Source organism: Phycodurus eques, chromosome 15, assembly GCF_024500275.1.
Source record: "Phycodurus eques isolate BA_2022a chromosome 15, UOR_Pequ_1.1, whole genome shotgun sequence".
NCBI classification, from domain to species: Eukaryota; Metazoa; Chordata; class Actinopteri; order Syngnathiformes; family Syngnathidae; genus Phycodurus; species Phycodurus eques.
The window spans coordinates 467,689-482,187 of NC_084539.1; the positions used below are offsets into that span (position 1 = coordinate 467,689).

Consider the following 14,499-nt stretch of genomic DNA (forward strand, 5'->3'; position numbering starts at 1 on the left):
ATACACGTGCCATTAATACAGGTAACAAGTGGAGGACAGAGGAGCCTCTTTAAGAAGAATTTGCAGGTCTGTGAGAGACAGAAATATTGCTTGTTTGTAGGTGACCAAATACTTATTTTCCACCATAATTTGCAAATAAATTCTTTAAAAATCAATGTGGTTTTCTGGATTAGGTGAGGTATACCTATGATGAAAATTACAGGCCTCTCTCATCTTTGTAAGTGGGAGAACGTGCACAATTGGTGGCTGACAGTACTTTTTTGCCCCACTCTGTGTGTGTGTGTGTGTATATATTAGGGTGCATCAAACACAATTCTTGGAATTTTGATATGGCTGGGTGCTAAAAGTGTTCCAATATTTGTGGAAACAACACATGCAAAATACTTTTCCAATACAAGATGTTTTTGGGGTGCCACCGTGCATGTTTTTGTTGGATAGTGGTAAACCGTGCTCGAGGGTTGACATAGAGCTCTGAGGTAAAAAAGACTGCTGCTCAAGAAAACTGAGGTGATCTGTATACTTTTGTGGTGGTATGTCAGAATCATCTTTATTTTGCCAAAACACACAAGGAATTTGTCTCCGGTAGTTTGAGCCACTCTCGTACGTCAACAGACAGTCAATTGACAGACAATACTTTTGAGACATTGAGAAAACACTGAGCAATCAAAGGTTGCTAGTAATCTGGTATTTTTTTTTTTTTTTTTTTGAGAATTGTGCAAAAAGATGCATAGTCCTCTAGCAATTAGAGCAGTTTGAATGACTATTATAGCAATAGTCCGCTGCAATTACCATTGTGCAAAGGGCGCCGAGACTTCAAGGAATGTGATCAGTTTAAATTGACTATTAGTGCGATAATCTGGGACAATGTCGATTGTGCAAATGTTGCACATACTCCTCAGTCAGTGTGCAAGTGGGGCAGATGCTACTCTGGCATGAGTGGCCATTATTGGTCAACAACAACAGATATGCAAATAGTGCTGTGTGGCGAGACTACCACAGTGAGTGCACGAGTAATGTATAATTGGCCTGACAGAAATGTGACAACAAACACAAGACAAAAAAATTGTGGCATGTTGCAATGGACTTGTAAGTTAGCTGTTTAAGAAGTTGATGGCAAGAGGGAAAAAGCTGTTGGAATGTCTGCTAGTTTTAGTTTGCATTGTTCGGCAGCGCCTACCTGAGGGAAGGAGCTGGAAGAGCTGGTAACCCGAATGTGGAGGGTCCAAGAGGATTTTGCACGCTCTTGTCTTAGTTCTGGCAGCGTGCAAGTTCTCAAGGATGAGTAGGGGGGTACCGACAATCTTTTCAGCAGTTTTGATTGTCCGTTGCAGTCAGAGTTTGTCCTGTTTTGTAGCAGCACCAAACTAGACTGTGATGGAAGAACATAGGAGTGATTCGATGACCGCTGTATAGAACTGCCTCAACAGCTCCCGTGGCAGGCCGTGCTTCCTCAGAAGCCGCAGGAAGTACATCCTCTGCTGGGCCTATTTGAGGACGGAGTTGATGTTGATCATCCACTTCAGGTCCTGAGAGACTGTAATTCCCAGGAACTTGAAGGTCTCGACGGTTGACAGAAGGCAGTTGGAGGGCATGAGGGGCAGCTGTGGCAAAGGATGCATCCTAAATGCAAAGTGCTACATATGGTAGAAAACTAACACTGCTCTTTACCCTAAAAATACCATCCCCACTGCTCTGAAACATGGTGGTGGCAGCATCATGCTGTGGAGATGCTTTTTTTCAGCAGGGAGAGGAAAGCTGGTCAGAGTTGGAGCTAAATACAGGGCAGTCCTGGAAAAAAACCTGTTGGAGGCTGCAAAAGATTTGAGATTGGGAAGGAACTTGATCTTCCAGCAAGACAAAAACCCTAATTATAGAGCTGAAGCTACAATTATGCGGCACGGTGTCCGACTGGTTAAAGCGTCAGCCTCACAGTTCTGACGACCCGGGTTCAGTCCCTGGCCCCGCCTGTGTGGAGTTTGCATGTTCTCCCCGTGCCTGCGTGGGTTTTCTCCGGGCACTCCGGTTTCCTCCCACATCCCAAAAACATGCGTTAATTTGGAGACTCTAAATTGCCCGTAGGCATGACTGTGAGTGCGAATGGTTGTGTGTTTCTATGTGCCCTGCGATTGGCTGGCAACCAGTTCAGGGTGATGACAGCTGGGATAGGCTCCAGCACACCCGCGACCCTAGTGAGGAGAAGCGGCTCAGAAAATGGATGGATGGATGGAAGCTGCAATTAAATGGTTTAGATAAAAGAATATTCATGTTAGAATGGTCCAGTCAGAGTCCAAACCTAAATCCCATTGAGCATCTTTAGGAAAATTGCTGTTCACTGACGCTCTCCATCCAATTTAGCCAATCTTGAGCTATTTTGCGAAGGACAATGGGCAAAAATTACAGTATCTAGATGTGCAAAATCTGTGGAGACATGCCCTAAAAGACTTGCAGCTGTAATGGCAGCAAAGGTGGCTCTACAAAAATTGGCGCAGGGGGGCTGAATACAAATGCACACCACATTTTTCAGACTTTTATTAGCTTAAAATTTTGAAAGCTACGCATCATTCTTCTTTACAATTATGTGCTACTTTATTTTCGTCGATGACATAAAATCTCAATTAAAAATATTTGTTTGTGATTGTAAGGGGGCAAAATGTCAAAAGTCAAATGGGTATGAATACTTTTGAGTTGCTGCTCGAGTGAAGTGGAAAAAAAATAGCGTAATTTAGGGATGTCTTGTATGCTTCTGTTCGCGATTCGTCATTCTCTCCTTGCATGACTTATTTCATCTAACTTTTTTTTTTTTGCTGAAAATTAGTCATCAGTGTGACTCCAAAATAAGTGAAAATTGCAAGTGATTGTACTATCAGAAAGCCATGGAAAGTGTTACGGTTGCGGTAGCATCTGCTAAGCTCTGGCTTGTAGGACTGGGTGTGTGCCTCCACGTCTTGTTTGTATTGAAGGGTTTCTTCTGTTGTTGCAGTAATGCAGGTTGGAGTTTCTTACCTAAGACTGCAAAAATGTAGCACGCCAATCAGTCGTTACATTTAACCGGTGATACAGCATGGCGAAACGAGCGCATTTGTGAAACCCCGGCAAAAAAAAAAAAAAAGCACTCCCAGCCATCAGAGCTGCAGTGCAGGAAGGAGAGCTACATTAGAGCGACACGGCACTCACCAGACCGTGGCCCTTTAGGGCTTTTCTTCATTCAAAAACATGTTACAAAAAATGTTTTTTAGGGGGCTGGAATGGGAATAATGGCATTTCCATTCATTTCAATGGGGTAAATTGATTTGAGATACGATTGATTTGAATCACGAGCATGGTCAGGGAGCAAATTAATCTCCTAAGTCTGTAATGTAGTGTTCTGTGATTGGGAAAGTCTTAAATCAGTGGACAGTGAACCTCCACTATTTGCGGGCCAAGTAGCGAAACTCAGCGGGTAATTGACTTCCATTATAATTGCACTGAAAATATATATATATCCCCCAAAAATTCTTGAATAAACAGGCCACTAATAAATGTTTTCGAGGTTGCTTACCCCCAAAAAATACAAAAAAAAACAAAAAATCTGCGGATTCACCTGTCCGCAGGTTTTTTGGTTTTTTTTGCCACTGTATTTAATATATATTTTAATATACTATATATATATTTTTTTCCCACTGTATTAATATATTATCATTTTTAATCTCTGTCCTAATGACTGGGGGAAACATGCAGAAATCTCCATAACCTTCCCTTTCCATTTTAGAAATGCTGCTCAGGGTTTTTCTTTAATCCCTGTGGACAGTCTGAAAGTAACCATGAAGGAAATTCTTCAGAAAGCGCTCAAGAAGAGGAAGGGATCACAGAAAGGATCAGGTAATGAAACCAGTTAAACTACAACCAGCAACTATGAAAGTACAATCTTTTTTTGTTGTTCTTGTTTTCAATTCAATTTCAATGTAATTTTATTTATATAGTGCCAAATCACAACTGAGCGCACTTTACACTTGGAGCAGGTAAAAAAATAACACCTCTCACACATTAAAAGACCAACTGAACCCCTCATGAGGAAGCACTAGGTGACGGGCGGCAAGGAAAAACTCTTTCTTGGGGAGAAACCTCAAGCAGATCCAAGACTCAGTGTGGGGCGGCCGTCTGCCTCAACCAGTCGGGTTAGAGAGCCGAAAAGGAGAGAGACAGAGACAAAAGAAAGCCATTTTCACAAAGCAGACTTGAACATTTTGTTTTCATGTCCTTATTTAAACCTTCCTACCCTCAGTTACATATTTTTTTACCACCAAGTGTGTTTGTGCCATTTGACGCTCAGCACTATGGGCCATATTCTCCTGTTCATACATAAATCTTGTTTTTACGCGCCTGGCTTGCGCACCTTTAAGGTACGCACATTCTCTTGAAATGAGTTCTGACACACCCACCGTGCGTGCACAACATACGTGCACAACGACCGAAGAGGAGTGACTGACTGAAATCTCACTTTAATTCCTGGACCATGGAGTTTTCTGAGACACGGACGGGAATGCCATAGAAATCCATTTGGAACCTATATCACACTTTTATTGTGAAATTAACTTCCGTAGTGGAGCGGTTGCACACCTATTCTGGCTTACACACACAGGAGAATATGGCCCTATGTAAATAAGCTTGTGAGATGTGTAATTTCCATACTGTACAAGCAGTACTCAAAATCAGCATGAGGAAGCAATGCCAAGGCTGCCAAAGTACTGCATTGTATTTTTGCAGCAAACTCTTGTCTTGCTTAATGAGAGTGTATCATGGCACAATAAAAAAAAAAAAAAAAAAAAAAAAAGACATCATAACATAGTGTTATTTCTAAAGTTAACACGGTACATGCATGTGTGTTTCTGTGTCTCTGGCATTGCACACTGATTTTCCTTTGTGGACTGCCAACTCAAGTCCATCCATACATCCATTTTCTACCCCTTATCCGGGTCGGGTCGCGGAGGCAGTAGCTTTAGCAGGGACACCAAGACTTCCCTCTCCCCAGCCACTTCATCCAGCTCTTCCGGGGGGATCCCGAGGTGTTCCCAGGCCAGCCGAAGGACGCAGTCTCTCCAGCGTGTCCTGGGTCGTCCTCGGGGTCTCCTCCCGGTGGGACATGCCCAGAACACCTCACCAGGGAGGCATCTGGGAGGCATCCGAATCAAATGCCCCAGCCACCTAATCTGGCTCCTCTCGATGTGGAGGAGCAGCGACTCTACCCTGAGATCCTCCCGGATGACCGAGCTTCTCACCCTATCTCTAAGGGAAAGGCCGGACATCCTGCGGAGGAAACTCATTTCGGCCGCTTTGCATCCGGGATCTTGTTCTTTCGGTCACGACCCACAGCTCGTGACCATAGGTGAGGGTAGGAACGTAGATCGACCGGTTTTCCAACTCGAGCCACCTCACATTGTTTCCGCGTTTTGTTTTTCTTTTTTTTCTGTGGAAACTCAGCTTTGTCTTCTTGACTTGGCGAAGCTCGTTTTCCTGCTTCCTCCACTTGCGAACCATGGATTTGTTGATCTTGAATTATCTCGCGGCTGCGGCTGCTCGATTCCCATATTCCTCCGTGTAACTAATAGCTTGCAGTATAAACTGCTTCGTAAGCGTGTCTCTTCGTATGGGACATTTTCGGGGGTCCTTAGCCAAACCGATGCACATACTGGAACTATATACCTACTGGGGGCGTGTCTTTAGTCTCCTCTGTCACCCTTCCCCCTTTACGTCCGCATGCTGTCGTCAGTCACGTCTGCCTTCCTCAATATAAGCAGTGTGTCGGCAGGAAATGCTCCCAGTCAGTCAAGCAGAGCGCTCATTAAAGTCACACAACAACATTTACAGATTTTGGAACTCGGTGCACACATAAGGTGCGCTGCATTATAAGGCGCACCGTCCATTTTGGAGAAAATTTAAGACCTTAAAGTCTGTCTTATGGTCGTGAAAATACAGTAATTAACATCTATCATCATGGCGCCTAACAGTGTGGTCGCTTCGGTAACAAGCTCTCTAGTGCTGTCTGTGTTTTTGTGTTTTTCGTCTTTCGTCACCCGACCTACTTACACAAGAAGAGTTGCTAAACATTAGGGAGTCTACTCCGGACTTTGTTTCGCCAACTTTCACAAATTTCTTCCGAAGTTACTCACCAGTTGAGTGGCTGTGATCGATGACGCATATGGAGGCGACGCCACAGGGGAAAGTGAGCTGGAGTACAGGTTAAGCTCCGGAAGAGAGGATTCCAAATGCTGCTTCCAGAATCAGAATCATCTTTATTTGCCAAGTATGTCCAAAAATAGTACGTCCAAAAATTTGTCTCCGGTAGTTGGAGCCGCTCTAGTACGACAACAGACAGTCAATTTACAGAACACTTTGGAGACAGAAAGGCATTGACAAAAAAAAAAACAGTCACTGAGCAGTAAAGGGTTGCTAGTTATCTGGTAATGCTGGTACATTTTTATTTTATTTTTTTTGACAATTGTGCAAAGAGATGCAGAGTCCTCTAGCACTTCTAGCACAGTTCGAATGACTAATATTGCAATAGTCCGGTGCAATGACCATTGTGCAAAGGGCGCGGAGACTTCAAGGAGTGTATGCAGTTTAAAGTGACGAGTCGTGTGATAGTCTGGGACAATGTTGGTTGTGCAAATGTTACAGATACTCCTCAATCAGTGTGCAAATGGAGCAGATGCTAATCTGGCATGAGTGGCCAGTATATGCAAATAGTGCAGTATGGCGAGACAACTGCAGTGAGTGCACGAGTAATACATAATTGGCAACACAGAAATGTGACAACGAACTCAAGTCAAAAAATTGCCAGCATGTTGTAATGGAATTGTAGGTTAGGTGTTTAAGAAGTTGATCAAGAGGGAAGAAGCTGTTGGAATGTCTACTAGTTCTAGTTTGCATTGATCGGTAGCGCCTACCTGAGGAAAGGAGCTGGAAGAGCTGGTGACCGGGGTGCGGAGGGTCCCAGAGGATTTTGCACGCCCTTGTCTTAGTTCTGGCAGCGTGCAAGTCCTCAAGGGTGGGTAGGGGGGTACCGACAATCCTTTCAGCAGTTTTGATTGTCCGTTGCAGTCGGAGTTTGTCCTTTTTTGTAGCAGCACCAAACCAGACTGTGATGGAAGAACACAGGACTGATTCGATGACTGTTGTGTAGAACTGTCTCAGCAGCTCCGGTGGCAGGCCGTACTTTCTCAGAAGCCGCAGGAAGTACATCCTCTGTTGGGCCTTTTTGAGGACGGAGTTGATGTTGGTCGCCCACTTCAGGTCCTGAGAGACTGTAATTCCCAGGAATTTGAAGGTCTCGACGGTTGACACAAGGCAGCTGGACAACGTGAGGGGCAGCTGTGGCGAAGGATGCCTCCTGAAGTCCACGATTATCTCTACAGTCTTGAGCGTGTTCAGCTCCAGGTTGTGTCGGCCGCACCACAGCTCCAGCCGCTCCACTTCCTGTCGATATGCAGACTCGTCACCGTCCTTAATGAGGCCGATGACAGTGGTGTCATCTGCAAACTTCAGGAGTTTGACAGTCGGGTGCGGGGAGGTGCAGTCGTTCGTGTAGAAAAAGAAGAGCAGCGGAGAGAGGACACAACCTCGGGGCGCCCCAGTGCTGATGCTGCGTGTGGATGAGGTGGCCTCCCCCAGCCTGACCTGCTGTGTCCTGTCCTGTCCATCGATTAATCTCGCAAATCTACTCTGTCTCCCCAACAAAATGAAAGAGCTTAATCTTCTCACAAAGACCAGTAAAGACTTCGGACGTTCCGCCGCCTTGTGCTTCAACAGAAACATGGCTATGTGAACGCATCCCAGATGGCCCCTTAATGCTTCCGGGCTTCCAACTACACCGAGCAGACCGCGTCACGGATCTATCGGGGAAAACAAAAGGTGGCAGAATATGCTTCTATATCAACGGAAAATTGTGTACTTATGTCTTGGAGCTCAACGCACACTGCAGCCCGGACTTGGACTGTTTTTGAACTGTAAGCCATTTTACTCGCCTCACATTTGTCCCCAGGCTAACAGGAACTGCTAACGCTCGCTGAACAAGTAAACGAACTTGGAAAAAAGAACCCAGATTTACCCCTCGTTATTCTTGGGGACTTTAACAAAGATAAACTTAACCACAAACTCCCTAAATACAGCACATTGACTCTCCTACCAGGGAAAACAACATTCAAGACCACTGCTATACTACGCTAAATGACGCATACCGTGCAATCCCCCGTGCAGCTCTGGGCTCATCTAAACATTTCATCTAAACATTTCTTAATTCACTTAATACCAACATACAGGCACAAACTTACTGTAAATGTGCAAAGCCTATGGTGAAAACAGTGAAGAAGTGGACCAATGAAGCAAAGATACAACTTCAAGGCTGTTTAGACTGCACAGATTGGAGTGTCTTTGAAACTTCAACTGGCAGCCTGGATGGTTCACTGCTAGACTTCAGCAACTTCGCCAGGCTAAAGAGGATGCCTGTCGAAGTGGGGACAGGGCCCTGTACAACTAGAAAGCTGACAAAAAGAAATTAACATCGCAAAGAGAAATTATGCAGAAAAGCTGGTAGAACCATTGCACCTCTGACGTCTGTGTTGACCATTCATGAACAGGATGTGAGACACATCTTCAAACTACAAAAGATCAACAAAGCGGCAGGCCCAGACCTTTTGGCCCCATCCTGCCTCAAAGTCTGCGTGGACCAGCTCGCTCCAGGCTTTACACAGATCTTCAATACATCTTTGGAACTGTGTGAAGTACCATCCGGTTTCAAACACTCCACTATCATCCCAGTCCCCAGGAAACCAGCAATCTCTGGTCTGAATGAATACAGGCCTGTCGACCTGACATCTGTGGTCATGAAATCCTTTGAACACATCGTGCTGGACCACATCAAGAGCGTCACAGGACCCCTGCTGAACCCCCTGCAATATGCCTACCGAGCAAACAGGTCTGCGGATGATGCAGTCAACATGGGACTGCACTTCATCCTAGAACACCTCGACGGCACGGGGACCTACGCAAGGAACCTGTTCGTGGACTTCAGCTCTGCGTTCAACACCATCATCCCCAAACTCCTCTCCTTCAAGCTTCTCCAGCTCAGCGTCTCACCTGCCATCTGCCGGTGGATTCACAGCTTACTGATAGGCAGGACACAGCAGGTGTGGCTGATAGACACCACCTCATCCACACGCACCATCAGCACAGGGGCGCCCCAAGGATCTGTCCTCTTGCCGCTGCTCTTCTCTCTCTACACGAACGACTGCACCTCAAAACACCCAGCTGTCAAACTCCTGAAGTTTGCAGATGACTCCACAGTCATCACCCTCATCAAAGACGGTGACGAGTCTGCATATCAACAGGAAGTGGAGCGGCTGGAGCTTTGGTGCAGCCAACACATCGAAAAATCATCGGTACCCCCCTACCCACGCTTGAGGACTTGCACACTGCCAGAACTAAGACAAGAGCATGCAAAATCCTCTTGGACCCTCCACATCTTGGTCACCACCTCTTCCAGCTCCTTTCCTCAGGTAGCGCTATTGATCAATGCAAACTAAAACAATCAGACATTACAACAGCTTCTTCCCTCTTGCCGTTAAATTGCTAGAGGCTAAGTGACTCTCCGTAGTGTGTTTTTATGTTTTAATGTCTCAAAAGTATTTTTTTTTGTCAAAATAGCTGTCTATTAGATGTACGAATGCGGCTCCAACTACCGGAGAGTTCCAAGGCGGAAACCACTGCTGACCAAAAAGAACATAATGACTTTCCTCTTTTTTTTGTTTTATTATTTTATTTTTTTCGAAAACAAACATCAGAATGATGTGCGTCTCATTCCATCTGGTGTAAATGTAGTACAGCATTTCAGAAAAAGAACATCATACCAACAGTCAAACATGGTGGTGATAGTGTGATGGTCTCGGGCTGCTTTTCTCTTTCAAGACCTGGACAACTTGCTGTGATTGATGGAACCATAATTCTGCTGTTTAATAGAAAAATGAAGGAGAATATTCACCCATCAGTTTTTGACATCAAGCTGAAGCGCACTTGGGTTCTGCAGCAGGATAACGATCCAAAACAAAACGCCATTCCTGCTCGAAAAACCTCAATTCTTGCCGAATTCAAACAATGCTGCAAGTAAGAGTTGGGCAAAATATCTCCACAGAGATGTGAAATACTCATTGCCGGGTATAGATAGCGCTTGACTTCAGTTGTTGCTGCTGAGGATGGCCCAACCAGTTATTAGGTTTAGGGGGCCATTACTTCTTCACACAGGGCCTTCTTTTCCATAATAAATGAAATAACCATTTCAAAACAGCATTTTAAGTTCACTTGGTTTATATTTGTCTGTTATTGACATTTGTTTGATGATCATAAAATGGGGAAACTGCAAAAATATAAGAATTTGAGAAGAGGGCAAATACTTTTTCACGGCACTGTATGAGTTTTCAGTTGTAACTTAACCAGAACAAAACAGCATACACATGCAGTAGCTTCTTGATTTATGCAGTGTTTCCAGAAATATGTAACCAACCGCATTTTATGCAGCCGTTTTAAAAAATATGTCACAAAACAGAATTGTTATACAGTAGATTTCATAAATATGAAACAAAACAGAATTTGTATTTATTTTTTTAACCTGAACCTTGCAAATTTATGAGTTTTTCTTTCACCCCTACCTGCAGATGATTCGCAATAAAAGGTGTATATGCTCACTGAAACACTAGGGGGCTCATAATTTCAAAATAATGCAGATACTGTTAAATTGATATTAATAGCGTCATGCAGTAACTTCAACAATGCTAATGGGAGTGAGCTCTCTTGTTAAAATACAATAAATTACACTTGTGAAACAGATGGAATTAGAGGAAAAAAATCCTGTTAACCCCTGTAGTTTAGGTAGATAAAGGTATGACATTTCAGTAAAATAATAATATTTCTATAAATGTCAGAGGATCTTTTTAAAAAGATATTTTACTTTCACGGACCCCTTGCAATTACACCACAGACCACTAGGGGTTTACGGACCCCTGGTTGAGAAACACTGTGGTACGGTATGCTTTTATTGCCAATCTTCTTTGTGTAGAACAGACAGAGCGCAGAATTTTTTCTCAAGGCACTCATCCATTCATCCATTTTCTACACCGCATATCCTCACTAGTGACATGGGTATGCTGGAGCCTATCCCAGCTAAGTTTGGGCGAGAGGCCGGGGTACCCCTGAACTGGTTGCCAGCCAATCGCAGGGCACATATATACAACCAGCCATTCACACTCACATTCACACCTAAGGGCAATTGAGAGTCTTCCATTGGTCTGCCATGCATGTTTTCGGAATGTGGGAGGAAATAGGAGAGTACCTGGAGAAAACCCATGCAGGCAGGGGAAGAACATGCAAATTCCACAGAGGAAGGCAGGTTTGAACCTGAGATCCCGGAAGTGTGAGGCAGAAGTGCTAACCAGTCTCTCGCTGTACCTTTGAGCCTCAAGTCATGATAGTTATTTATCCAGCACGGTCCTGCTTGAGGTTCAAACATACACGACCACCATCCCCCAGGTTGAGAATCGAGTGCATCAACTGCTGGGCTATTAGCCCAGGGTTCAAGGCCCACAGTCTCAAACAAAAAAAACAACAACATAAACAATAACATTTAATATGATCAGTTCTCCTCCATTCATGCTCTTTGTTGTTTAAAGCAGTTATTGATGAAAGAGGAGATTTGAAGTCTTCCTTCACCAGTGGAGATATCACGATCACAGCATGCATGACATAATTCTCGTTGCTACAAGCTAATTTTAAAGTAAATAAGCATCTGTAGCGACCGTTGGCGAGTAACACATAGACTTCTTACAAAAGAAGAGCTCCATTCTCCAGCTCCATCTAGAGGCCCCTCACTCTTAAGCTCACTCTCCGGGCTCTACATTGCTGACGCAGCTCTCCTCGCACAGCTCCTCCCACCATCAATCCACTCGTAGGGCACAATTATTCATACATTTCACAGTAGCTGTGATTGCTACAGTAAGTTTCATTGGAGTCTGCCCTCAATGTAATCTCATTCCTGGTAATAAACCGAACAGCATATTTAAACCTTGCATTATTACGGGCTCCAGTCTCACTCTACCTTTCAACTCTTCAAACTCTGTTCTAGCTGTTCTAGCTACTACTGTATGTGTGGTTCTGCCACATGTTCATTCCACCTAGGTTTAGCCTGATGAGTACTATGTTTGCCTTTATAGAAGGGCTTACCGGAAGCATGTAGCTATTAAACTATAAGTTCATACATCGAGAACAGGTCTTAAAATGCTTTATTTTTACAGTTAACATCACAGTACGGCGAAGCATCCTTTGGCATTTCTGTCGTATCCAGCAGTATGGCAGTTTTAGTGGTGTAACTGCTAATATTCTCAGCTGTTAAACCCAAACAGTTCAGTTTCCCTACACATACTCCATTATCATCTACAATTAACAATGGTATGTTTTCACCATTAAGGGTCATTAAAACCGGGATGTGATCTATAGTAGCTAACACACAGCAGCTCTTCATGTTGACCAGTGAAGCATGTGCATCTGCAGTGGATGTAAAATGGTCAATCAATGACACCTTGTGCCATGTTTCATTAACATATGTGTAGCCTTTCACAGGCAGTAATATTTTGAACATTAGCTTTGCGGAAGGGAGTTATCGTCAGAGATATCCGCATTTAAGTCCCCCACTGTATACACACAAGTTGAGCAAGTCTTCAATGAATGCAACCTCTTACAGTAATCATCCACATTGTTGTTTAATAGGTGTGTGCGTGTGCCACGCACATGCGTGCACACACACACACACACAATTAGTAACCACCAAAACACAATATCATGTGGGTCTTACATCAATCTTACAGTCAGATAATATAGTGTTATATGTTTTCACCTGGCAATCAATAATCTGGTTTAAATGTCATCCTAAAACAGGGCCTCTATATCGTTTGGAAAAGCAAACAGACCCAAATGTTGCAGTTGACCTAGACTCCACACTTGAGAGCCAGAGCACTCTGGAATTTTGCCTTGTGAGAGAAAACAGTAAGTCTTTCCAGTATCTCGATTATAATTAAATCCACAGGGATCTCGGTGTAGGCTTCAAGGTATAACTGCGTACATGCGCAGAAACTATGTGTAGTAAATCCAAATGGCATCGGCCATAAACGAAGGCTAAAAATCGTGAAATACTTTTTATTTTTGAAGGAAATGCAGCATGGCATAATTGCAGCTCTTGTCAGAAAAAAATTACAATAAATGATATGTTATTGTTTGATTCATTGTGATTCAAATCCGACAATTCCGATTTGGTGTTTGGTTTTTTTCAGCAGACTCAAATGCCAATTAGAGTCACCACCTATTCATGCATAGCGCTAAGAGATATAAGGACTCTATATTAAATGACAGAAAATATGACAAAGCATGAAATCTTTATTTTTTTATTCATAGTTTTTTTAATCTCCAGGCTCCAGGGGTGAGGAGAGCTCAGAAGAAGACCCACCCATTGACATCACCACAGTCCAAGATATGCTGAGCAGCCATCACTATAAGTCATTCAAGATTAGTATGATACACAAGCTGCGTTTCACGACAGATGTTCAACTCGGTATGAACTACTTCCTGCAGGCTGACCTCTATAGAGGGAATATTATTTCTCCTTCTGAAGTATCATTTTACATTTAATAGAGCCTTTTTGTGTTCATTTAATATTAGTATTTTAAACAACAGGTTGAAATGGATGTTATTTTCTTACTGGCTTCGTGATTTTTGAAAATGAATTGAATTCTATCATAATTTGGAATATCTGCTATCAGCATTTGGTCCATCCGAACAGTGCTTTACATTTTCCACATTTTATGTTATAGCCTTATTCTGAAATGGAATACATTTTCTTTCCTCAGAATTATCCAAACATCACCCCAAAAGGGATACCATTTTGTTTTACATATAATTCAATTACCATAATTTCTCATGCATGATATGCTCCTGAGTCTAATGCGCACCCCCAAAATTGACCCCCCAAAAATCTGAAAAAAACCCTTCTCCCTATGTATAATGCAAAACAATGATTTGCTGCTATCCTTATGCTCAAAACGTAGTGTTATCCATATTTTATTAGGCTCTTCAAATAAATATTCTGCTCTATGTGCATCCGCTGATGTAATTCTTTTTTTTTTTTTTCCCCCTCCCCGTGTCGGGACAGGCCATGCATAATGTGAAAAAGCTTACCATTCCTTAGTATCACACAACTGCAAACAAATTTAATATGGACATCTCGATAATTGTGCTGTCCTCCCCATCTAAAAATACCAGAACAAAATCCCTAATTTTTTAATTTTATGAACGTTACAAGTTTTCCTCTTATGTGCTCACTACAAAAACAGCTCAATGTAGCTTAATGTCCGGAAACTGCCACCAATGTCCGGAAACTGCCACCATTGGTCACCGAAATGTATGGGGACAACCCTACCTATACCCACT

The 14,499-nt window shown here is 43.3% G+C and overlaps 1 protein-coding gene across 11 annotated transcripts in view; it reads left to right on the forward strand.

Moving 5' to 3' along the window:
* The window catches only part of mapkap1 (MAPK associated protein 1), a 154,068-nt gene that overhangs the window by 111,162 nt on the left and 28,407 nt on the right, over nt 1-14,499 (forward strand). For 10 of the 11 annotated variants that reach the window (XM_061697499.1, XM_061697500.1, XM_061697498.1 and 7 more), the window contains 3 exons: nt 3,749-3,858; nt 12,955-13,062; nt 13,484-13,624. In XM_061697499.1, coding sequence (XP_061553483.1) covers nt 3,749-3,858; nt 12,955-13,062; nt 13,484-13,624 — 359 coding nt within the window. The remainder of the gene's footprint in view (nt 1-3,748; nt 3,859-12,954; nt 13,063-13,483; nt 13,625-14,499) is intronic. The other variant, XM_061697501.1, reaches the window with a different exon arrangement.